The sequence below is a fragment of the Molossus molossus genome, unplaced genomic scaffold (genome assembly GCF_014108415.1).
Source record: "Molossus molossus isolate mMolMol1 unplaced genomic scaffold, mMolMol1.p scaffold_m16_p_6, whole genome shotgun sequence".
Classification (NCBI taxonomy): Eukaryota; Metazoa; Chordata; class Mammalia; order Chiroptera; family Molossidae; genus Molossus; species Molossus molossus.
Genome location: NW_023425399.1, coordinates 84300889 through 84325529, shown reverse-complemented (window position 1 = coordinate 84325529; position 24641 = coordinate 84300889). Strand labels below are relative to the sequence as shown.

At 41.2% G+C, this 24641-nt stretch overlaps 1 protein-coding gene and 1 pseudogene across 1 annotated transcript in view; one reads left to right on the top strand and one right to left on the bottom strand.

The window, feature by feature from the left end:
- Window positions 1–24641, top strand: part of GAREM1 (GRB2 associated regulator of MAPK1 subtype 1) — a 122936-nt gene that overhangs the window by 72531 nt on the left and 25764 nt on the right. The window contains exon 2 of the mRNA XM_036244696.1: window positions 9968–10098. Within this exon, the coding sequence (XP_036100589.1) occupies window positions 10072–10098 (27 nt within the window). The 5' untranslated portion in view covers window positions 9968–10071. The remainder of the gene's footprint in view (window positions 1–9967; window positions 10099–24641) is intronic.
- LOC118618380 lies at window positions 16146–16860 on the bottom strand (annotated as a pseudogene).

The following is a 24641-nucleotide window of genomic DNA, read 5'->3' as shown; positions in this document are numbered from 1 at the left end:
CGGGAAGCTAAATGGTTCACCACCACTGATGAGATTTTATACATTGTTGGTGGAAGTGAACATTCACATAAACTTTTTAAAAGGCAGAGTTTTAGTTGGTGCAGTTTAAAATAACAAGATGCTTATCTTTTACCTGGCAACCCTACGTTTACATTTCAGTCCTATAGAAACTCCAGCATGCATGCACACGTAAAGATAAAAATACAAGCGTATTTGTAAAGTGAAATCTTGAGGATAAGTGCAGATTTCTGTTCAGGTTTATTTGCTTTCTGAAAACTGTCAACTGCTTTGTTTTTTCTATGACTTGCAAATTGTCCATGTCTTCACATTTGGAAATGACCCTGTGGTCTTAAGGTTTAGTTATTTGAACCAGATTGCATCTCCTTTATACAACTGATGAAACCATGTAACTTCATGTTGGTGGCCTGTCTCTGAAAGATGTAAGAGAGGGAAGGAGAATTTATTCACTTAGTCACTATTTAATGAGCACCTACTTTCTGCCGTGTGCAGTGTGCTGGGGGTGCAACACTAAATAACACAGACATGGCTGTGGCACTTTCAACATTCTAGGGTTCCTTTTTATTAACCGTTTTAACCATATTCCGATGCCTTTTTTTTTTTTTTTTTAATTGCTGCTACTTTCTCTTCTGTTTCTCCATTTTATGCCAGTGTATACGTTTTCCTGCTCCCTACAAGGAGGGAAGTAAATGCCAGTCGACTATTGTTGTTCACTTGAGTTATGGGCCCGCAGATGGACACTAAAGGTCTCGGCTCTCATTTTGTTTCTTTTTATTTACACACGTAAAGTTGACCACTGTGCTGAAGGGAGAGTGAATTGTAACACCATAGCTGTAAAAGATTACCGCAGACTGTGCTCACTACCAGCAAGGATGGGAACCGGGTAAGCATGTCGGGGAAGCCCCGTCCTCACCAGTGGCGTGGAACTTCATTCCCACTGACCACTGACCATAACTTCCCAGCCGGTAACAAGCAGACAGACCTAAATTTGACCAGTTCTGACTCTCCCTGTTAATCCTTCATGCCTCAGCATTGTTGCTGTCTCTTCTTAATTAGCAAAATGTGTTTCCATTTTTCATCTCTGACAAGTGACCTTTGATGTCTAAGCAAGAGAGTGTGTGTGGTAGGACAGCCCCTGCAGCCTCGGACAGGTGCTGGACATGTGGGTGCCTCAGGTAGGACGTGGGCCTCTTAGCCATGCTTAGTGCGTATCCATGGTGAGGTAAAGCTCTGTGATTGTTTTGAGTGACACACACAAAAATGAGTGTTTTCTGGATGACAGTTATTTCTTGTCACCGTATTAATTATGTAATATAGTTTTAGAGACACAGCATGAATGCAGTGCAATAAAGAACCAGTCTTTACTTTTTAAATATTACCTTAGATTTATTTAAACTGTAATAGATGAGTAGGTCATTGGTGTTGAATTTGTTCCTGGGGGTTTCGGGGTCCTGCAGATGGAACAGCTCTCAGCGGAGACGTTTTATGAAATCATCAAAGCTTTTGAAAGACAATGCAGTTTCTCTCTCTCCCAAAACCCAGTTTGACAGTAACATCTCAGAACAGATGTTTCAACGACCTCCAAATGTTTTTATTTGGTGGCACAAAGACTCTGTTATTCATGAAATGGTCTGTTAAAAAATTAGTTCCTCCGTGTAGGGGTTGTGGGAATGTGTTATGTAAATTGATTTTGCATTTTGGCAGAGAGCTTCCTCTTAACTCTTAGATTGTCTCCCGAGTTTGTCTCTGACACGTTCGGACTTCCAGGCCGCAGCCACAGAGTGGAGAGCAACACAGTAGCCGAGCATCTTTCCCAAAGTTCTTCAGGTTGACTCACCCGGGAGTCATGGTCTGTAGTGAAAGAAGACACGCTAAGTACCAGTTCATAGAAATTTGGTCTTGTGAAATACAGGGAGAGAATGTAGGCATGCATGTTTGATGCTGATTTGCATTACTCTCATAATAAAATCCACTTTTACTGTTTACACGTCTTGATTGCAGACTCCTGTTGAAAGGGAAACGTCCACTCTAAGAGACACATGGGCCAGTGTGGCATGTGGTTTCACGTACCTTACCAGAGACCTCAGTATAACTGTTTAAGAGTGTTGGAATATGAGGCCTGATCATTTTCACCTCTAATGTCTTGTCTTCTTGTCCCCACCTGATCTGTACTTTCAGCAGGACAGGTCAGCAAATGGTGTGGCCTGGGGGCCAAGTCTGCCCTGCTGCCTGTCTTTGTAAATGTAGTTTGATTGGAGCACAGCTGGTCTCATTTGTTTACATATTGTCAATGGCAGCTTTTGAGAAGTCATCGGAGTAGTTGTGCTAGAAACCATGTAGCCCACAAAACCTAAAATGTTTACAGAATAAGTTCGCCAACCCCTGCAAATAAAAAGTCACATATATACTGTGACCCAGTATTTAAAACATTACATTAAATTTGATATATTTAGATTTTAAAGGCATTTGTTGGGTATAAGAAATGTAAAATAATTGTTTGGTTTTAGATAATTAAATGTATGACAGGGAAATGTTTAAAATAATAATATATGTACCCAGAGAAATATATAAACTAAAATCTTCCTGGACAATGTGAAGAAACTGTATAGAAAAGAGGAGAGAGATGTTAACCGACGCTTGGATATCCAATAAACAGTTAAAAGAGTGAATAAAAGAGCCTATTTTTCTGATGTACAATATGTTCAAATGCTAAAACTTATAACATTTGGTTATATTTAGCTGTTAACTTTATTTTCATTCTTATTCTTTCATTGGTTTATGTTCATTGTTCTCAGAATACTTTCTGTGAAGTGCCCCATGTGTGGGTGATTGTGAAGTTCTCTGTCCAAACAGCAAACACAGGTGAGGCAGGGAGTTTAGAATCTGTACAGCTTAACATTGACACCGCAGCCATACCCAGTACAATTCTTCATTTGGCCATAAGCCAAAATACATTTGAGGCTGCTGAATAGTGTAAGATCACAAATACAATAGAAAAATAAAGAATGCTTAAAGAATAAGCCCCCAGCCCTGGCCAGTTTGGCTCAGCGGTTAGAGCGTCGGCCTGCGGTCCGGAGAGACCCGGGTTCGGTTCCCGCTAAGGGCACGTACTTCGGTTGCAGTTTGTCCCCGGCCCTGGTTGGTCGTGCGGGTGGCGGCCACTCGATGTGTCCCTTCACATCGATGTTTCTCACTCTCTCTCCCTCCCACTCTATCTGTACCAAAAAAAAAAAAGAATAAGCCCCCAAATTGGGAGAGAAGAAAAATGATGTTGAAGGGATGGAAGTAGTCATAACAAGAAACCCAAGCTTGCCCTGGCCAGTTTGGCTCAGCGGTTAGAGGATGGGCTTGCGGACCAATGAGTCACAGGTTTGATTTCAGCCAAGGGCAGGTACTTCAGTTGCGGGTTGCAGTTTGTCCCCAGCCCTGGTTAGGGTTGTGCCGGGGGCAGCCAGTCAGTGTATCTCTTTCACGTCAATGTTTCTCTCTCTCCCGCCCTCTCCTTCTTCTTCCCTCCCCCTCTATCTAAAGATAAATAGAAAAGTATCCTCAGGTGAGAATTTTTAAAAAAAGAACCCCAAGCTCTATTATTTGAACCAAAATATCAATAATCATGGCAAACAGCAAAAAAAAAAAAAAAAAATGTATGAGTTCTAACGCTTTTATTTTATGAGGAAAAAAAACATCCTGTTTTGTCAGGAAATACATTTCTTTTCCCCAAAGAGGACTCTATCATCTGATCTATAATCACTGTGTTAAGGGAATGCGGAGATATTCTAGATTCACACGAATATAGCAACCACTAGCCATGTGTGGCTGCTGAGCACTTATAATGTAGCTAGTGTGAACTGAGGTGTGCCACAGCGTAAAACTTACATGGGAGTTAAAAGACTTAATGTGAGAAACATCTGTAACCAAAACAAATTAATAAAAATAATTAAAATATATGTATATATAGAGAATACAGTACAATTGAAACAAAAAAAAAGACAATATGAAAACTATCTTAATGATTTTTATATTTAGATGTATTGGTTTAGATGAAACATTACTAAAATTAATTTTAGCCCTTTTTACTATTTTAATGTGGATACTAGAAAACATATAATTACATATGTCACTTGCATCATATATCTGTTTGCACTATTCCATAGTGTAATGTCTCATTTGATACAGAAGTGTTAGGGCGCTGTGGTGTACCTTGGCCTATGAATGCATCTCTGAAGATACAGTGGAGTTTATTATAAGCATGTAGCTTTCAGGTCGTTTCTCAGCTCAGGGATCAAACATCTCTTGACCACTTAATGAGTGTTTGGGTTACATGCAAATCCCTGTCTTAGGATAATTTTTCTAAAATATTGATTACAAATTTTAAGTTAAATTTGTTCATACACATATCATTTGTAGGTTTTCATAAACTGTACCTGATTTAATGTTAGATTAGCTTGAATTGTGTTCAGGTACCAAATCTACCATTTCTTTTCTTACTTTTCTAACAAATTAGAAAGTATAAATCACAGTTACAGATGATTGGAAATGTTGGCAAATATCTGTCTGTCCAAACAGCAAACACAGGTGAGACAGGGAGTCTCTGTCAAATGGTTCTAGATATTGCAACCGAATGGATCTAAAAATCTGAACTTTCACTGACGACTGCTTTGTGCCCTTGTGTATTATCCCAATGTTGGAAGATTGGAAAATAATTTCAACTGCTTATCTGACTTATTATTTCATTGGATTGGGCCCTGAGAAATATTCAGATAATGATTTTTAAGTAGACCAATAATATACCATTGTTTTCTTATTCTGATGAGTGAAACATTATGTGATATTCATAAACAAATAAACCTTGTGTATAGTAATATAGTTCACCTGTTGTTTATAACTGAAAACCTGCAGTAACTAATACATTGCTTTGTTGTTTGCCGGTCCCAGGATTAAAGTAACTTTCTGTCTTTTGTTCAGTAAATATTTATTAATCATCTATTGCTTCCTTGAATTCAGACAAGCTGAATTTGGTGCTAATGGGATTTATAAGTATAATGTCTACAGAAGTAAGAGAAATTTAGACTATATCTGATATGCTAATTGTATATTAATACAGTTGTTTGTACAAGAAACATTCAAATATTTAACTTCACTAATATTTGAAGAGATGCAGGTTAATACAGGAATGAGATGCCCTTCAATGCCCATTGAATTCTCTCATTTAAAAACTACTCAGTGCTGACAGATTGTGGTCCACCTAGGATTCGCGTAGGCTGTGGTGGTCGTATAAACTGGTTTAAGTATTTTTACACCATGCATGTTAAACACAAAGAATGGTGAGATACCCTTTGATTTAATAATCTCACTCCAGAGAATTTATGTAAAAAATGTGAGCCAGAAAGAGAAAAGCAAATCTCTGCATCTCGAGAAGAGGAGAAGGAGCTGAGAGTTGCTAAATGGTTTCTTTGCTAAATACTTTAACCACTTCATCTCAGTTAATCCTCACAGCAGCCCTTTGGAGTGTCCCCACATTATAGGCAAGGAAACAAGTTTCATGTGGATTAAAAACTTGTCTGTATCATCAAAATTGTAAGTGGCAGAGTTTGCACTTAAATTGGACATTTGCCTAACTCGGACTAATTATGTAATAATAGAAAAATAGTTAATGTAGAATGTGTACATGGATTAAGAGACAAATGAAAAGTTTAATTTGCTATGGTAGCAGATTTTATTTAAATAATTGTGTTGAAATTCCATACTCTTTTTGATTTTTAAAAAATTCTGGTTTTTTTGTGTGTGAAAGGCATATAATTAGCATGTTTTGATTGTATTTTATTTTTTTTAAGTAATTTTTTTATCCTCACCTGAGGACTGTTTTTTTTTGTTTGTTTGTTTTTGTTTTTTGCATTTATCTCCAGATAGAGAGGGGGAAAGAGATAGAGAGGGGGAAAGAGAGAGAGAGAAACATCAATGTGAGAGAGACACATCAACTGGTTGCCACCCACACAACCCCATCCGGGGCCGGGGACAAACAGCAACTGAGGTACGTGACCTTAGTGGGAACCAAACCTGGGTCTCCCTAGTTTGCAGGCCAACACTCTAACCACTGAGAAAAACTGGCCAGGGCTTGATTGTATTTTAAAATGTGTGATTTGTAACTCTATATACTTCTAAAAGGTGTATGAGCTGTTATATACTGTCTAGGTGCATCCTCTATTTTGTCCTCATTGCCTACCCCTTACCTCCTGAAACTCTCCCATCAAGGTTCATCATCAGCAAAGATCCCAAATCCTTAAACTCTTCTCTGAAATTACTTCATCTCGTTAAATCCAAACCTGGATATCCTCTGAAAACTTGGTTCCCCTGAAACCCCCCTAGGGGAAGCTCTATTTTTTTTTTTGTCCCAGAGTTGATGGGGTGCAGTTGATCATTACAGATTTGACCATTCATTCCACTTCAGTCCTCCCTGAAAAATTCTCAGCTTGAAGCCTCTCGTCATCAAGACTGTATCACTCACTACCCCACCATTGTTATATGATTTCCGCCTTCATTTCTCCATAATTTTCACTCCTGGCTCACCGCCATTCTCTCCAGCAATACTTCTCTTTTCATGCTTACATATATGATTCTTGTAATACCCTGGCTTCTCTGTTCCTCTGGCTTCTCACCACCTCAGCCTTACTTCCCATGGTTGCCCCCTAGACCATATCATCACCAAAAACTGCACACTTGCATTGTCTCAGGTGCATCAATGCCACTGTCTGATCACTCTCCTCTGCCTGGCTCTTGAGCTCACTCCCTCCAGGGTACAGAAATCAACATCAGGACCTACCATCCGTTATCCCTCTGCCCTTTCCATCCTCCCTGCCTCTCAAGATGTTGGTCCAGGTCAAGTTCCACGGACCCTCGTCATAGTCACTCCTTTGCATACCTCCTGACTCCTGTGCCCTCTCGCACGTCTCATACTCACTTGGAAATTTCACCATCCTGTCTGACTCCAGATCCCTGGCTGCCCCATGTCGGCCCCTGTGGATCACACATTAGCTGGAGAAAAAACACAAAACCGTACTGTTTGATTTCACTTTTAAATCACGAGCACGAACCTCGAGTGGGAGCTTAGGGCTGCCCAGCAGTCATATTATGATATTCACTCTCACTGGACTTACTGCTGTCTTTTCCTGTTTCCTTAACCCTCCAACACCTCCTCTGACAACCTTATTCTCAACTGATGCCTTCTTTCTGACTTTGCTGGAAATGTTGAAGCAATAAAAGACAGCTTCCCCCAGCTGCCACTGAACTTGTCCCAGATGCACTGCTGTCGAAGGCCAGCCCTCCACTGCGCTGTCCCCCGCCTACGCAAGGATATGCTCCAGTAATTCTTCTCCTCATCTGTTGGTGGTTCCCATCAGCATCCGTCATATTAAGAAAAACAAAAACGCCCTAGATCCCATTCCACTTCTTCCCTTCAGCTACCACTCCATCTCCCTTCTCCCCTTCACAGCAGAACTCCCCAAAACATCGTCTGGCGGCCATTCTCGTTATTCCCAGCTCTCCTTTGTCAATCTCTCTTAAATCTAATCCAGCCGGGCTTCTGGCCCAGCCATCCAGGGCGTGTGTCAGAGTCCTCAGTGAGGTACTGGCTGCTAAATCCTGCAGTTCTGGGGCCACGGTCCTGTCAGCGGCACGCGCATAGCTCACCCCTCAGTCGGATCACCTGGCTTCGAGAATGCCCCCCTTTGGATTTTCCTTTTACTGCCCTGGCCAGCCCTTCTCAGTCTCCCGGGACTCAAATCTTAGACCTCTCCTCTGACTGCACTGAAGCCCAGGGTCATCATCATTAAAGGGTCATGGTTTTCAAGATCATCCATGTGCTGATGACTCCCAGATTTATGATTTCCAGCCAGACCTTTCTCCTGACTTCCACACATAGATGTTCATCTAAGAGCTCTTGGGATATGTCTGTTTCTATGTCTGATGGACATCTCAGACTTACCCTGTCGGGGCTGAACGCCTGACCATCCCTCCACCCCTCCAGTCCTACCCGTCTCAGGGCAGCTCCGTTCTCTCAGCTGCTCGGGCCAGATTCCCAGCACTTTCTCCCTGCTTCCAAACCCCTGCCTTCTTATACTCGGATTGTTGTGGAACCCTCCTGCCTCTGCCTCTGTCTTTACGGTCTGTTCTCACACGGCAACCAGAGCGATCCTTCTGTAGTGTTGATTAGATCACCTTTCTCCTCCTATGGCTCCCATTCCATCCAGATGAAGAGCTGCAGTTCTTCAAACGTGGAGACAGTCTGACTACCTGTTACTTCTCTGACTTTCTTACCTTTTACTCACCCCACTGGAGCCACACCGGCAGCATGCCAAGCAGGCACCCACCCGTCCACCTGAGGGTCTTTGCGGAGGCTGTTGCCTATGTTTACAATTCTGAGAACTCAGCTCCCAACTACATCAAAGGTCACCTCAGCCACACCTATCTGACCACCCTACACCCTCCATCCCCCTCATTTTGCCTTATTTTTAATAGCACTTTTCACCTTCTGACATATTATATACTCTACTCATTTATCGTATTTATCATCTGTCTCCCACTACAATGTAAGCTTCAGGAGAACAGAGATTTTTACCCAATCTATTTATTGATTATTCCCAGCATCTAAGATAATGCCTCCATCCAATAAATGCTAAACATAAATGTATTGAGACTATGAGTGAAATTTCCCGCACTTCTGCTTGATGCCCGATACACACATGCTGAGAGATCTGCCTCAGAATAGCTTTTAATTCCTTTTCACGATTTACAAGTGTTGTATTGTAAACAGCATTCAGAGAAGGACAACAGAGAAACACTATCATCGACTTGCTTGTCTATTGTCTTTTATTCTAAACTGAAAACAACTCCTCTAGAATGTAGCAGTCGAATCATAAATATTGAAAATGTATAAACATAATAGATCCTTGATATTTATAGGAATATGTTCAAAGTTCTTCCAAAATCCCCCAAATTATGGCTACCACGATAGGAGTCTGCTGTTAGGATTTCACACACGGCAATGAAAGGGAAAGAAGGAAGCCACTTGTGGCTGCAGATGCCGAGTGGCTCATTCATCAGCAGGAGGCTCACTCCCTACCCCCACCCAGCTTCTCTTTGCACAGGCTTCATGCTGTGCCACAGCAGCATCCCAGATTACGCATCACCTGCATGGCATTGAAACCAAGGATATCACCCTGGCCGGTTTGCTCAGTGGTTAGAGCGTCGGCCCGCGGACCAAAGAGTGCAGGTTTGATTCCGGTCAAGGGCACGTATCTCGGTTGTGGTTTGGTCCCCAGCCCTGGTCAGGGTCGTGTGGGAGGCAGCCAGTCAATGTGTCTCTTTCCCATCGCTGTTCTTCTCTCTCCCTCTCTCTCCCCCTCCCACTTTATCTGAAGATAAAAGGAAAAAATACCCTCAGGTGAGGATTTTAAAAAAAGAAAGAAACCAAGGTATCTGTGAAAGCTGAAGGTCCACAAGATTATTTTATTCTATTTGAAAATTTCTAGAATACTGATAAAAAAAAATTAGTCCCTCAAGACACTCAGCCTTGGTTTTAGAATATAATGTGTCTAGGTATTACTACCACTAAATGACAACATGACTTACGGTTAAAAACAAAATGAGCAACCGTTTATAATAGAATAAGTTTCTACTTTGAGATCAAATTACAAGGGAACATCCATTGAGATTGATTTTAGTCCTCTGGTAATAAATTCTGAATGTAAGCAAAGAAAAAATACATGTGTCTATTTTCATTTTAAAGCTGATGTTTAAGAAAACGTCTGCGTAGTTCCTTTTTTTTTTATGATAATGATCAGTAGCCTTAGACAAGATGAGTGGGAGTAAGGAAAGGGGGTGCTGTCGTCAAAGTGACAGCTATCCAGCGTAAACATCTCACATCATCTCTTTCATTTATCATGTATTTTAGGCCAATTCAAGCTGCTGGAACAAGACCGAGATATAAAGGAGCCAGTGCAATATTTCAACAGTGTGGAGGAGGTGGCTAAAGCGTTTCCTGAACGCGTGTACGTCATGGAGGAAATAACATTCAACGTGAAGGTAGCTCAAGAAGAACCAAATATTTATCCTCAGTAAAATAATTTAACTTTCAGGTCATTTATGTACACAGGAAGTGCCCATCTGGGCCTCATAGGAAAGATCTGTCTTCCTAATGTGTAGGTGTCAGTGGCCAAACTGGTCTTTTAAGAATTGCGTGTGCCTGGCTGGGTTGGCTCAGCAGTAGAGCATCAGCCCATGGGCCAATGAGTCCCAGGTTCGATTCCGGCCAAGGGCACGTACCTCCGTTGTGGTTCGTCCCTGGCCCTGGCCGGGGGTCTTGTGGGAGGCAGTCTGTCGATGTGTCTCTCTCACGTCTGTTTCTCTCTCTCTCCCTGTCTCTCCCTCTCTCTCTACCTGAAGATAAAAAAAGAAAAATATCCTCGGGTGAGGATTAAAAAATTAAATTAAAAAAAAAGAATTGCGTGTGCTGTAGCTAACCCGATGCCCAGGTAGATAACTGTGCTTAATTAGCATTATCTTTTGCTAGGACAAATGTTAAGGCAGATCAACATTTTGTGTTTTGTTTTTAAATTTGGACTTTATTCCCTGATGTGTTACAGTTGTTTGGCCAGATCTTCTGTGAGGCCGGTTGCTCCCCTTGTAGGAGCAAGCAGGCAGAAGGCATATGAGGGTCTGTGGACATTTACTTAAAGAAAGAGAGACTTCCAGAGCATAACCTGAGATCTGCATATACTCATTCCATTTTTTTGTAGACTGTATCAGTATACATGGGGAAAATAAATGTATAGAATGTTGCAAATAGGTATTTACTGATTCTTGTTCATCAGAGAAAAGCTAAATAGTGTTTACTGTGCTATGTTCGTTTTGTATTCAGAAAGTGACTAACCAGAGAAGCAGTGCCACCAACTAGGTCCAGCTTATTACCTGCAAATCCACTGCATTTTTCTTAGCAGCATTTACAATTACAGTAGGACATTTTAAAAAGTATTCACACTGAAAAGATTTTCTGTTTAACCTCATTTCAGCAAGAAGTCCAACAGAGTCACATTCTCTGAGCATTTCAAGATGTAGAGGGCAAGGTGGATTTTTCTTAGAAATTCGCTCTATATGAAAAACAGACTGCACACATGGTGTCTTAGGCCAGGAATGCAACAGTATCTTTGTGGGTGAGTCACTCCACCCACACGCCTCAGGAAAGGGAGGCGTGCTCAGGACAGCTTCCTTACTGGAGAAGTGGTTTTGTCCCTTGAATTGGCTATGCTAAGTCATTCCCTCTTCCAGTTCTGAAATACAGCTGCTATAGTCTAGTTTTATTTTATTATTAAAATGGGTGAGATTTTTGTGCTCTATAATTTTTTTCACTAAACAAATTACACTTATATTAAAAAGTATTTATAATTTTTAGACCTCAAGTAGCTCAGTCAACTTGTATTCATGACCCCTTGTATTCATTTACATTGAAGATTTTTGAGAACACATTCATTTTTGAGAACACAAGATTCATCGGCCAGAAGTTGATCAAATCCTATTCCATTAGTGTCTTGATGTAATTTAAATCTCTCCTTAACTTATGTTTAGAATTACCTAGCCCTGGCTGGTTTGGCTCAGTGGTTGGAGCATTGGCCTGCAGACCAGAGAGTCCTGGGTTTGGTTCCTGCTAGGGGCACATACCAAAAACAAACAAACAAAAAAACAACAACTATATATATATATATATATATATATATATATATATATATTTACCTAAATGGGGAAAAAAATCATATAGAAAGGAAAGCTAATAATTTAAATCCTTTGCTGAAAACATTTAATTTGCTGATGATGAGAGATCAAGCATAAAAATTGTTTGATAATTTTTAAGATTTCACCAAGTATTATATTTAATATTCAGTCTTTTATGGCATATTTTTAATGTAAAAGATGCCTCTTCTCCAGCAGTTATTTTTTGTCAATTTGTATGAAATCAGCAATGATTGAAAGAATAACACTAAAACCAATACATTTTGATAGTTTTAACTGTCTATCATGATTATATTGGTTAAAATGTATAGAATAGAGATGTCATTTAAAAATTCAGCATAACAATATGAATGTATTTAACATTACTAACCATCTTAAAAATGATTAAGGTGGAACTTTCATATTATGTGTATTTTACCCATAATAGTTTAAAGAGGAAAAAATGCTCCAGAAGCACAAATAAGTGTATGGAATGCAAGCTTATAACATCCATAGAGCTGATCGGATTTGGGTTAAATTCCTGTGCTATGCATACATAAATAGTACCTGTAGTCTGTTACTTATAAAGTTTGAAGATGCCATCATATTCAATCAATAAAGGAGCCTGGGGAAATTTGCATAAAGAGATCCACAAAAGTTCGTGCGCTTAGTGAATGAACATCCAAGTAAGTAAGCCAAGGAGATTTATGGAAAAGATGTCTGGACCAAAAGATATAAACATTGGTCCTCTTTAAGAAATGATTCCAGTGTGGTTGTACATACTTGCAGTAATGTGAGAGCGAAGTGGGAGTGAGGAAGAGGTAGGCTTGGTTATTACTTCCCCTGGAGAGGGAGAGAGAAAAAGAACAGTACAGTTATTCATTGCAGCTTATTCGTAAATATAGCTGTTATAAATATTATATAATATTAAGTGGTATATAAATGTAGCTATTATCGAGGAAGTATTTTTTTTTTAACCTAGAAGAATTCATACACTCTTGGAAATTTTCACCTTCTGTTCTCCACTGCAAATACAGCATAAATCACACCAAGGGGATTAACAACTGAAGAAATGACTTATAGTTAGGAATTAGTGGCTAACTGGCATCATGCTATTCAAAAGGCACATTTATCATTTGAAATAATGATATATATGTTTGTATATATATTCATATATATTTACAAGTGCAGATTGAAATGAGACATGATTAGAATATGGAGTAGAACAAAAGTATTGAAAGAATGGGAACTCTAGCCTGGCTGGTGTGGCTAAATGAGTGTTGACCCATGCACCAAGTGGTCGCCGGTTTGATTCCCGGTCAGGGCACATGCCCAGGTTGTGGGCTCAATCCCCAGTGTGGGGCATGCAGGAGGCAGGCATCGATATTCTCTCTCATTGATGTTTCTATCTCTCCCTTTCCCTTCCTCTCTCACTAAAACGATAAAGAAAAAATTTTAAAAGTCAAAGAATGGTAACGTTAGTTTTGTTATTTTCAAGACTATAGCAAAACTTTAACTGATCATATTAGTATTGTTTGCACATTTATTAAAAAATAAAGACATCCTTTTATTCTGAAATTCAATAAAGATGTCTTTAAAAGATGCCTTGAGCCCTGGTCGGGTGTCCAGTGGTTAGAGCATGGGCCTGCAGACCAGAGTCCCTGGTCAGGGTTGTGCAGGAGGCAACCAGCCAATGTATCCCTCTCACGTCAATGTTTCTCTCTCCCTCCCTGCCTCCCACTCAATCTGAAGATAAGTAGAAAAATATCCTTGGGTGAGAATTAAAAAGAAAAATAAAAGATGCCTTGATGTGTTTACAGTTACCTACCCGATTGCCCCATCAGTGATTAACTGCGTGAAATTAATCAGTATATGTTGAGAATTGAATTATTTAACCAGCCAATATGTTTTCAGCACCTACTCTATGCCCCACACTGTTCTAGGCTAGGAAATAAATAGTGATTATTCAAGTCCCTTCCTGCCAGGAGATTACAGTCTATTTGGGTGGCGAACTATAAACAAACAAGTACAAATACAACCTCCAAATAATGAGATTGAGAGGACAGTTATCTATACAAGCCTGAGCTTGGGGCAAGGTCTGAGCTTGGGGTATGTAATTGCGGCTCATAGGCTCCTAAATGGCATTTGAGGCCATAGGGTTAGGTGAGTTCACCTACATCAGTTGTTCTCAACCACAGGTGATTTCCCCCCCAGGAGACATGTGACAATGGCTGGATACAGTTTGTTTTTGTTTTTGTTTTTTAATATCTTAATATTTATTTTAATCATGTACATTAATGTGGGTTAAGCAAGTATGATTAAGGCAATTAAAAAGAAGCAAAAGTGTAATACAACCACCCCTCTTCCTTGAGCCTGCAGAATTCTATGCCTTTTTAGAATTGAAAGAGGTTGGTTTAGATTGAAATCAATATTGATCTTGCAAACTGGCTGTCAATATATTGCACATTGGTTCTAGAACTCCCTTAAAGGTAAAGTGTATATTGACGGTGGGGGAGCCAGCCTAACTCGGACCTCTTTATCCTGCACTCCATCAGCTGGGCCTGTACCAAGACCCAGGGATAGCACCTTCACCCAAAGGAGTGACCTTTCTTTCCCTTTCACTCATTCACTCAGCATCTCTGTGTCAGTGCCTACCATGTGCAAAGTCCCATTCTGCAGGCTAGACTTTATAAAGACCAGCTTACATTTAGTGTCTGTAATTATACCACTTATTCCCTCCAAAGCAAATCTGATGCACATCTACGCAAATAAATGTAATGTTCCACTCTAATCATTTGGTAGGAAGAACAAGTCCACCAGCCAATGTGCATAGGACTCAGAAACTGTAGAGAGATGTAGAGACATTTTATAATACAATCAAGAGAACAGGCCTAATTTTTCATTAGAAACACTCTCAGGGTGTTCCTCCTCAGGAGCTTACACAATGATGCTGGTGGAAAGGCAGAGGAACACAACTGAACCTGAACAGAGCATCACTGGCCTGCATCTGTCCAGCCAGCCAATGGGTTTCCACTAGCTTGGGACAGAGTTTGGATTGGAAAATGGATCACTGAAGGCCCTGTGCTCAGATTGGCTAGCCCACTGGAGCTGTCCCTGGGTCAACAAACTCCTCTTTGGGAAGGTTTCTGAGAGCATCTCAGTTCAGAAATATTTTCAGAGAAAGAGGAGGAGAGGGACCTTGTGGTACTTCACTGGGGGACTGAGGATGCGCAGAGGAGGACTGCGATTTCATATGGTCTTCTCTTTGTTAGAGTGTGGCTCAGGGGAGGTCTGAGGGGTTTCTGTAACCTGGTAGGATTACATAACCTCTGCACATACTCAACATTAAATTAATGCTGTCTGTTGCTGTTACTGGAAAGAGACAGCAATGGTTCTGTATAATATAATGACCACCTTTCCGAACCTCAATATCCTCAGCTGTATACTGGGACAAGAATGCCCTCTGCACAGAATTATGGGGATTAACACCATCACTTTGTGATAATGTCTGGCATGTAGTAAGGCCTCAAGGAATGTTAGCTGCTTTTTTCCCTTCTTGATCCTGTTGGAGTGTATACACTTTAAAACCTACTTTAGAATATTTTTGTGTAAAATTTAGGGACTGGGAATTGAGGGCAAAAGTATTAATCAGCTATCAAGATTCAGACATAGATGTTCCTTTGGTCAGTAGCCTCCTAAGAATTACATCTTATAGAATTTAAACCAAATTGTGTAAACATTTCAGTACATGCCTGCAGGAAAATAACCTCAACTATATAGTGAAAGGTGGGTAGAAGGAATTAAAATCTTCTATATAACGCAATCAAAAGCAACTAACTACTTTTAAAAGTATATGGAAAATTAAAAAATGTATATGTGGCAAACAGACAAGCTAAACATTGGCCTATGCCAATCTCTAGCATTCAGTGTCTGCTATTTACCCACCAGGGGTCGTCAGCAGTCTTCAACCTGGCCCTTCAGAAGCTTCAGGGTTCTCCTTGCATTCTACAGTCCCAAAGGTACACTCAGAGCTACAAACCAAAATGTGATTTACGCTCTGTCCCAAGCCACTACACCCTGAACCCAATGCTCCTGCCTATGCCTATCATACCCGGCCACCTAAATTCATCAGGAAGCTGACACGCCTCAGGGAAGCATAGATGGAATTCTTGTTCAATCCTCTTTGCTTGAACCTGAAATAAGATCATGGATGTGAAGCACTGTCTGACCTATAAAAGGCTACACACACAAGTAATTATCATAGCATCGTTAACATATGCTACTGGATGTAAGCAAATTCAACTTGAGAAGGGCAAAAGCATGAAGAAATCAAAGGGTGAGGGAAAAGGAGCTAACAACTTGGGGCAACTGGGGACAGCCAAACTTGTCCAGGAGTCATCAGCTTCTTCTCAGCCTGGGGGAGCTAGAAGAGCTTCTCATAGCATTTCCCACAGTGAATGGTGTCACGGTGAATAAAGATCTGATCCAGGAGCTCACCCATCGGTTTACAGCAAATGCCACACTTAAAGCAATAGTCATGGCAGCAGATGCCAAGATGTTCGAGGGTAATCTTTGAACAGTCTCGGATCTCTCGGTTGCAGTAAGTACAGATCCCTCCGGTTATTCTCTCAGAGTATGGCGTGCTGTCATATGGGGGTTTCTTGTCCATGTTGAAGGAGTCCTCAGTGTTGCTGATGCTGCTGTAGCACGAAGACACCGGCTTCCCGGAAGATACCTCACTAGCATTCATGTACTCCTTCACGGAGAGAATCCCTCTGCTGGTTGAGCTGGAGTCCAATTCACTTGGGGAGGCTGGGATATAAACAAGAGGCTGCTCGGCGGCAGCAATGACTGTAACAGTGACCATACAGCTCGAGGGGTTTCTCTCCCTGCTGGCCTGGCTCTCCAAATCCATGAGCTGCTGGGGTCTTCTGAGGCTGCTCTGATGCTCTGGAGTGCTGGGGTCTTCAGGCTGCTGAGTCGTGCAGCTGGCTCTCTCTGGCCACCTCTCGGAGTTCCAGGCTTCTCCTGCCAGGTATCTCCCAGCTTGCTGACCACGTTCCTCTCCTCAGAACCAGCCATGGAGACCCAAAGGCTCCCAGGCACCCAGAGATATACAGCCAAACCCATTTGTGATCCTCGTTCGCCATCTGGCCTGGATACAGTTTTGATTGGCACAGCTTGGCGGGGTTGGTTACAGCTGCTGCCGGCATCTGGTAGGAAAAGAACAGGGATGCTGCTGACCAGCCTACAATGCACAGGACAGCCCCCACAGCAAAGAACGATCGGGCACACATGCCAACAGTGCCGAGGCGGAAAAACCCTCACCTAGAGACTAGATAAAGAATAGAGGACTGAGCTCTGGAACATGCCACCACTGGGGTCTGGAGGAGTGATTGAAATGAGTAGCAGTGAGATAGAAAGATGCTGAAGCACGTCGATGTCCCAGAAACCAAATGACAAAGGTGTTTCAAATAGAAATGATGGTCACCTGTGTCAAATGCTACTTAGTGATTGAATTAGGTAAAGACTGGGAATGAACCATTAAATGTAGCAAAATGGAAGCCTTTAGTAGTCTTGACAGGAAGGAAACAAAAATCAGCTCAGAGACCCAGAAAGTAAGTTAACCAGGGAAGAAGACTCCAGAGTTTGGTCAAGGTAAATTTCAGGTGAGATTACTTAGTACCAGTCTTTTATTCTTCCAGTCATCTTCAGCTGCCTGGATGCAGGTATAGAGGCGACAGAGTTGGGATTCTATCAGATGCGTGTAAGAGATCAGCAAAGGGACAAATGAAGTGTGTCCTACAGTGACAGGTAGCGATGAGCATAGACTCCTCACTGAGTAAGGAAGTGTGAATACAAGAAGTGTGACCTCAATGAAAATTGGAGATCCTGATGGTTTTTTTTGTTTTGTTTTTTTTTTAATCCTCACCCGAGGACATTTTTCCATTTTTTTTGTTCAGGTAAAGTGGGAGGGAGAGAGAGGAACAGAGAGAGAGAGAGAAACATCGAGTGGCTGCCACCCGCACAGCCGACCAGGGCGGGGGACAAACTGCAACCGAGGTACGCGCCCTTAGCGGGAACCGAACCCGGGTCTCTCAGGACCGCAGGCTGACGCTCTAACCGCTGAGCCAAACCGGCCAGGGCTGATGGGGTTAAGGGGCTTCTGAAATGGAAATGTTTAAGAAAGTGAGGTGTAAAATAGGAGTGCAGGTAGGGTATAAAATGCTTGAAATTGAACTTTAGGCAATAATTTAGGAAATGACAGGAGTACATGTTTTTTCTAAATCTAAGGATGCCATATGAGTGTTCTGAGAAAATAAGAACAGGAAATGCAAGAAGGGAAAAAAAACATAAAAGAATACATGGACTGGTCCCCTCGCAGATTGTATGTGTACATTTCCTCCAGTCTTTCCAAGCTAATGGCATTTGATATTTTTAGAACTGTAGTCACCTGCCTCTTTGACATGTTTTTTCTTTATTCATTCAGTTTTGGGTTTCTATGGTGAGAATTTTTATTTGGTTTATCTGCTTTCCTGCGTATTTGTCTTTAACCATAATAGGCATTTTCTTTCTTAATCATTTTTTAGTTTTTTCATCAGCCATCTCTATCCTCGTGTTTACTTCCAAAATCAGAAGATATCCTGTTTCTTTTTTTACCCCCATTTTTAAATCCTTTTTATTTTTCAAGTACAGTTGACATATATTATTATATTAGTTTCAGGTGTATATCCCATGGATTAGACATTACATGACTTACTGAGTGCTCATCCCGATACATCTCACAACCATCTGACACTACACATAGTTATTACAGTATCATTGACTGTATTCCCTATGCTGTACTTTACATCCCCATGACTATTCTTTAACAACCAATTTGTACTTCTTAATCACTTCACCTTTTTCACCCATCCTCCCAACACCCCTCCCACATGACAACTGTCAAAATGTTCTCTAAGAGTCTTTTCTGTTCTGCTTGTTCATTTATGTTGTTTTTTAGACTCAATTGTTGATAGATATGTATTTCTTGCTATATTTTTTATTTTTTTCCCTTCTTAAAAAAGACCCTTTAACCTTTCATGTAATACTTGATTAGTGGTGATGAACTCCTCTAGCTTTTTCTTGTCCTGCAAGCTCTTTATCTGTCCTTTGATCCTAAATTATAACTTTGCAGGATAGAGTAATCTTGGCTATGGGTCCTTGCTTTTTATCACTTTGAATATTTCTTGATCTGCAAAGTTTCTGTTGAGAAATCAGCTGACAGTCTCATGGGAGCTCCCTTGTAGGTACTAACTGGTTTACTTTGTTGTTGCTTTTAAGATTCCCTCTTTGTCTTTAACCTTTTGCTTTTAAATTATGGTGCGTCTTGGTGTGGGCCTCTTTGGGTTCATCTTGTTTGGGGCTCTTTGCGCTTCCTGGCCTTGTATGTCTATTTTTGCCACCAGGTTAGAGAAGTTTCTGTCATTATGTTTTTCTCTCCTCAAAGACGTTTATTTATTCCATAATCTCTGAAGACAGAACAAAAACTCTCAAAAATATTTATATTCTACTCTCCAAAAAAAAAAAAAAAATGATATGACAACAGGTTAATTTAATGACATGTAGAAGATTTTTCTAGTAACTTTTCCTTACGTGTATCTCATTATTTGCATCTTCAGGTGATTAAAAGGATGCAGTACATTTAAAAAGAGATGGGTCTGCATAAATGTGAGAGTTATTTATAAAATAATAATAGTAAATGTTTACCATTTTGTTCATGTCCTAAAGTCATTGTATTCTATTTATTTTATTTTATTTTTCCACAACTCATCATCTGTATACTATATTGTTGTTTACCTCCACAAGCATTATTTTTCAAATAGGTTTTCCATTTCTTGCTCTCTCTCTTCTTCTGTCACCCTCATGATGTAAATGTTGGTATACTACAGGTTGCCCCAGAGGCTCCTTGCACTGTCCTCATTTTTTTGGATTCTTTTTTCTTTTGGATGTTCTTATTGGGTGTTTTTCGCTTCCTTATATTCCAAATTGTTGATTTGATTCTCAGCTTCATCTACTCTATTGTTGATTCCTTGTAAATTATTCTTCATTCCATTAGTGTATCTTTAATTTCTAACCGATCCTTTTTTATGTTGTTGAAGTTCTCACTAAGTTCATTGAGCATCCTTATAACCAGTGTTTTGAACTCTGCATTTGATAGATTGTCTCTATTTTGTTTAGTTCTTTTTATGAATTTTTGTTTTGTTCTTTCATTTGAATAGACAAGTTTCTTTGTCTTCCCATTTTAGCAGCCTTTCTGTGTTTGTTTTTATTTATAAAGTAGAGCTGCTACGTCTCCTAGACTTAGCAGGGTGGCCTATTGTAGTAGGTGTCCTGTAGGGTCTGGTGGCACAGCCTCCCTGATCACCCAAGCTGGGCACTCAAGGTGCGCCCCCTGTGTGGGCTGTGTGCCCTTTTGTAGTTGAGCCTTGATTGCTGTTGGCATGTCAATAAGAGGGATTTACCCTCAGGCCAGTTGGCTTCAAGAACTGGCTTCAGCAGCTGACCACGGAGGATCAGTTGTGCAGGGGCCTGCCCCACAGAGCAGAGCCTACTTCAGTGGGGCTCTGGTGCCTGCTGAGTCTGCCCCTTGCGTATGATCCACTTGAGTGTGTCACTTGTAGAGGTAGTTGGGTAGTGATGCTTCAACATGGTCTGAAGCTGTCCACTGGCTCTGGGGCTTCCTGGGAGGTGCAGGCCAAGGTCAGCCACCTCCTGTGTTCTGCCTGGGGCCACCTGGCAAGAGCTACAAAGCGATCTGCAGATGGCTGCTGCTACTTGTGCTGGGCTTGGAGGTGTCTAGGCAATGCCAAGCTGTGCACCAAGGCCAGCTGCTGCTAGTGCTGGGTCTGGGGCCACTTAGTGAGAGGTATGGGGCATGCCTAGGCTAGATGCTGCTTGTTTGAGAGATTTTAGGAAAACCTGAAGCATGAGCCGAGGCAGGCCATTAGTATGGAAAAGCCACTGAAAATAGCTTGGGTGGGCCTGAAAGTTGGGTGGGGTGGGGCCTCAGAGAATCACCAGGGCGGGGCAAACTGTGATTCAGATTGATGGAGTCAGATATGGTGCCTGACTACCCGCCCAACTGGGTGGGGAGAGGGCTCAGCAAAGGAACAGTGATCTCTGCCAACACTTCTGTCTAGGAGAAAGCTGACCCCCACCCCCACCGTTGCCCTGATACCACACAACTCAGTCCTTCCCTTTATGTCCCTGGTGCCTTTCAAGCTGCTGCTCCAGTACTGAAGCTAAGAGGGAGCAAGTCTGAGTAAGTCCGTGCGCGGGCCCTTCAAGAGGAACTGCCTGGGACTCCAGAAGCCTTTGCCTCCTTCAGCCTCAATCCCTGCTGGTTTTTGCAGCCAGAAGTGATGGAACCCTGAGCTGGGAGTCTAGTGAGGACCCCTCGCTCCTCAGGGGGTACCTCTGCAGCCAAGATGTTCCAATTTTTAGCTGCCACACATGGGTGTGGGACCAGCCCATTCTATGTCTCTGCCCTTCCTACCAGTCTTGATGTGGTTTCTTTAATTACCTAATTGTAGGACTTCCATTCAGCCAGATTTCAGGTGGTTCTGAATGATAGTGATTCAGTAGTTTACTTGTAATTTTGGTGTGGTTGTGGGAGATGCGAGTACTGTGTTTACCTATGCTACCATCTTGCCCAGAAGTCCAGAAGGTACTCTAATTTTGAGTTGGTCATCCCAACCGCAGGCTCACTTCTCTGCCGTTTAACTAAAAAATTGTGGCACCAACACTTTTCAGGCATACAGCTTTCTTTAAACAAGCTGCTGTGATCTAAAAAGCACATCGGACTGTGCCGTGTGGCTCGGGCGGGATTCAGAGCTGAGTTCAGATCCAGCTCCAAGCATTGACTGTGCAGGTCACATGACTCCTTGAGCCCAGGTGTCTTCACCTGCAAAATGGGGGTGATGCTGCCCACCTTATAGACTTGTCATGGGAATTAAATGAAGTAACGCACCAAAGTACTTTACAAGTGCCTAAGCATAGAGGTTGGCACATTGCAGCCTTGCCAATAAAGGTTCATTGGAGTACAGCCACCCATATATGTTTAGGATTGTCTGTGGCTTCTTCCACGCTATAGCAGCAGTGTTGAGTAGTTACAACAGAGACCCATATAGCCCACAAAGCCTAAAATTACTACTCTCTGGCCCTGTAAGAAAAAGTCTGCCCTCCCCTGATTTAGAACATAAAATCATGCCAGTATAAGTGTACGTTCTCAAAAATTTTCCCACCACAGATTATTCCATTTACTCTTTATCTAGTACTTTAGGGCCAGTGCCTTGATATTAAGAACATCGTATCTGTTCGTTGCTGTTACTGTTGTCTCAACATACCCCTTCACCTCAGACACATCTTGGGAATTTATTACTCCAGTACTGAAGGAACTATTTCAGATGTCTTCCAGCCTTTCAGACTCCGCCCAGCGATGATGAGAAATTTTCCCACACGATATTTTTCTGCCATCAAAATGATGACTAATGAATTAAGTCTTCATTTAAGTGTTGTCTTCACTTTGACATTTGTGGAGAGAGAGGAAGGAAAGGGCAGCCTTCAGATTCAGCTCTGGGAAAACACGGAACTCTCTTTAAGTGGGTAAAAAGGCCGGCGCCCAAAAGCTTTCTACATTAAAATCACTGCTCTCAAATCAGAGGGAACCCAGATACCCTAATCTGGATGCTAGGATGTTGCTATTTTCATTCCAGCTAATGAGGTCCAAGCTTTCAGCTGTTCCAGCGTACATATTCCCCCAGGGGCAAAGTAACACGTTTGCATGGTCTCCGCTGAGGAAAGTGCCCAGCTTAGGACTTGGGAGGTTTCCGTCAGATGTGAGACTGGTCCCCACATCAGCATGCACAGACCTCTGAAGAACCGGTACCATGTGGTCTGGGATGGCGCTGAGCTGCCATCCTGGCACCTGCTTGTCAGCCCCTGATGAATGGCTTCGGCACCTGTTTCTGGCAGGGATGCCAGTGTCTGTAGTGATGGGTGAAGGATGTCAGGGTTGTCATTTTTTAATAGGAAAATAATCATATAAGATTCAGACAACTTAAGTGATCGCTAAGCTTCTCAATACTAAGAAACATGATCAAGAGTAAAATGATAAAATGTAAATAATCCAGCAGGATGGAAGTGTACGGACATTTAGTTTTAATTCCATTAAATTTTAGATCTGGAAAGGCCCTTACACATTGCCTAGTCCTCCTCCTTTTAACAAATATGAAAACTAAGAAACAGATGTTAGCTGACTTCATTGATTCACAAGAAGCCACAAAACTACTTAACAGCAAAGCCAGGTCTCCTAATTCAACCCAGTCATCTTTCTGCTCCTTCACATTCTATTTGTGGATTTGAGATAAGGCTTACGATTGTGATCAGAATATCCTTTCCAACTGACACAACAACTTGCACATTTAATTCATTTTCCTTTTTTAAAATCTAAATAAACATGTGGAATAATTATTACCTAGCCAGATCCCTTTGCTTTTGTATTTCTGGAACACTCAGGATCTGACACACAGGATTTGGCAGCTTTTATGAGTGTTAGACATGTAGATTTTTACATCTTATTTCATACCACAGTATCATACCAGTATTTTAAAAATAAAATCCTACAAGTTAACTTGATATTTCTTCTCTGTTGGCGTCAGCATGGTTTCTGATTAGATGAGCATATTGTCAAAATGAACCCCTTCAAAAATACTGCTGTAAAGTATTAACCTAGAATGTTAACTAATATTAATAGAGAAATAAGACTAGAATTGGGTTCTTGCATTGCTAAAGATACACTGATAAATAAGCAAAAGTTCTAAAGTTTAATATAATTCATGTAACTTGATGCTGAATTTTTGGATTTTTTCCCAGGGCTTTCAAGTTACTAAGAATCAGCCCCCCCCCCCCCCCCCCCCCCCCGCCCGGAGTAATGGATTTGAGGCAATCCATGTGCCTTTTAACTTAATGTATTACTTACCCTTTAGTGCTGAAGAAATAAGGATCCTTCCCCCTTTTGCCAACTAGTTAGACTGTATCTTATTTCCCTACATATCATAGTTAACAAAGTAAACATATGTCATGTTACTTTCTTTAGTCATTTAACAGAAAGAAAACTACAGAGGAGACCTTGAAAATACATTAAGGTATTCAACTGCTTGTGATTCTATTCTAGTCACAATCATTTTCCTCTGCTATCTTCTCGTGTTTGTCTGCTAAAAGGCAAAAACAGCTTATTAGTAGCCTTTTTTCCACATTCACAGACCATTCCATGGTCATCCTGTAAAGTAACAAAATATTGGTGCTGAGACATTTATTGTTCTTTGGGGAATTGTTTTGTTTTGTTGTTTTGTTTTAAGAGTATAGTTTAATCATAACCATCGTTCCTAGTTTCTGTCTTGACTGTTCAGAAAAGGAATCTCCTCATGGTATAAGATTATAATAATGTCAGAGAGGCTGTTTTTTTCCTGCAATTTTCAAAGGGACAGGGATCATGTGCTCTGGCATCTTCTGCCACCTCCCAGGAGCCTTCAGAGCATGAGTAATTCTAAATAGCCAGCTTTGGGGTAGCTGTAAATTTTAACAAAAATCCTGTCCAAAATGACTGTCATTTCTGTTCACTTTCTTAAAATGTATTGCCATCTTAAAGAGGAAGGGCTTGAACAATATTTAAAACTTACCCTCATCTCCTGAGATTTCCTTTTATATGGAGAGGCCCTGCAACCCTGTTTTGTGGTCTCATTTAAATTTTTTGTTTGTTGCCTTTTATGTTTGTTAGAATACTTGCCCTAACAGTCTGTATTTCTAGTTTTACTTGTTCC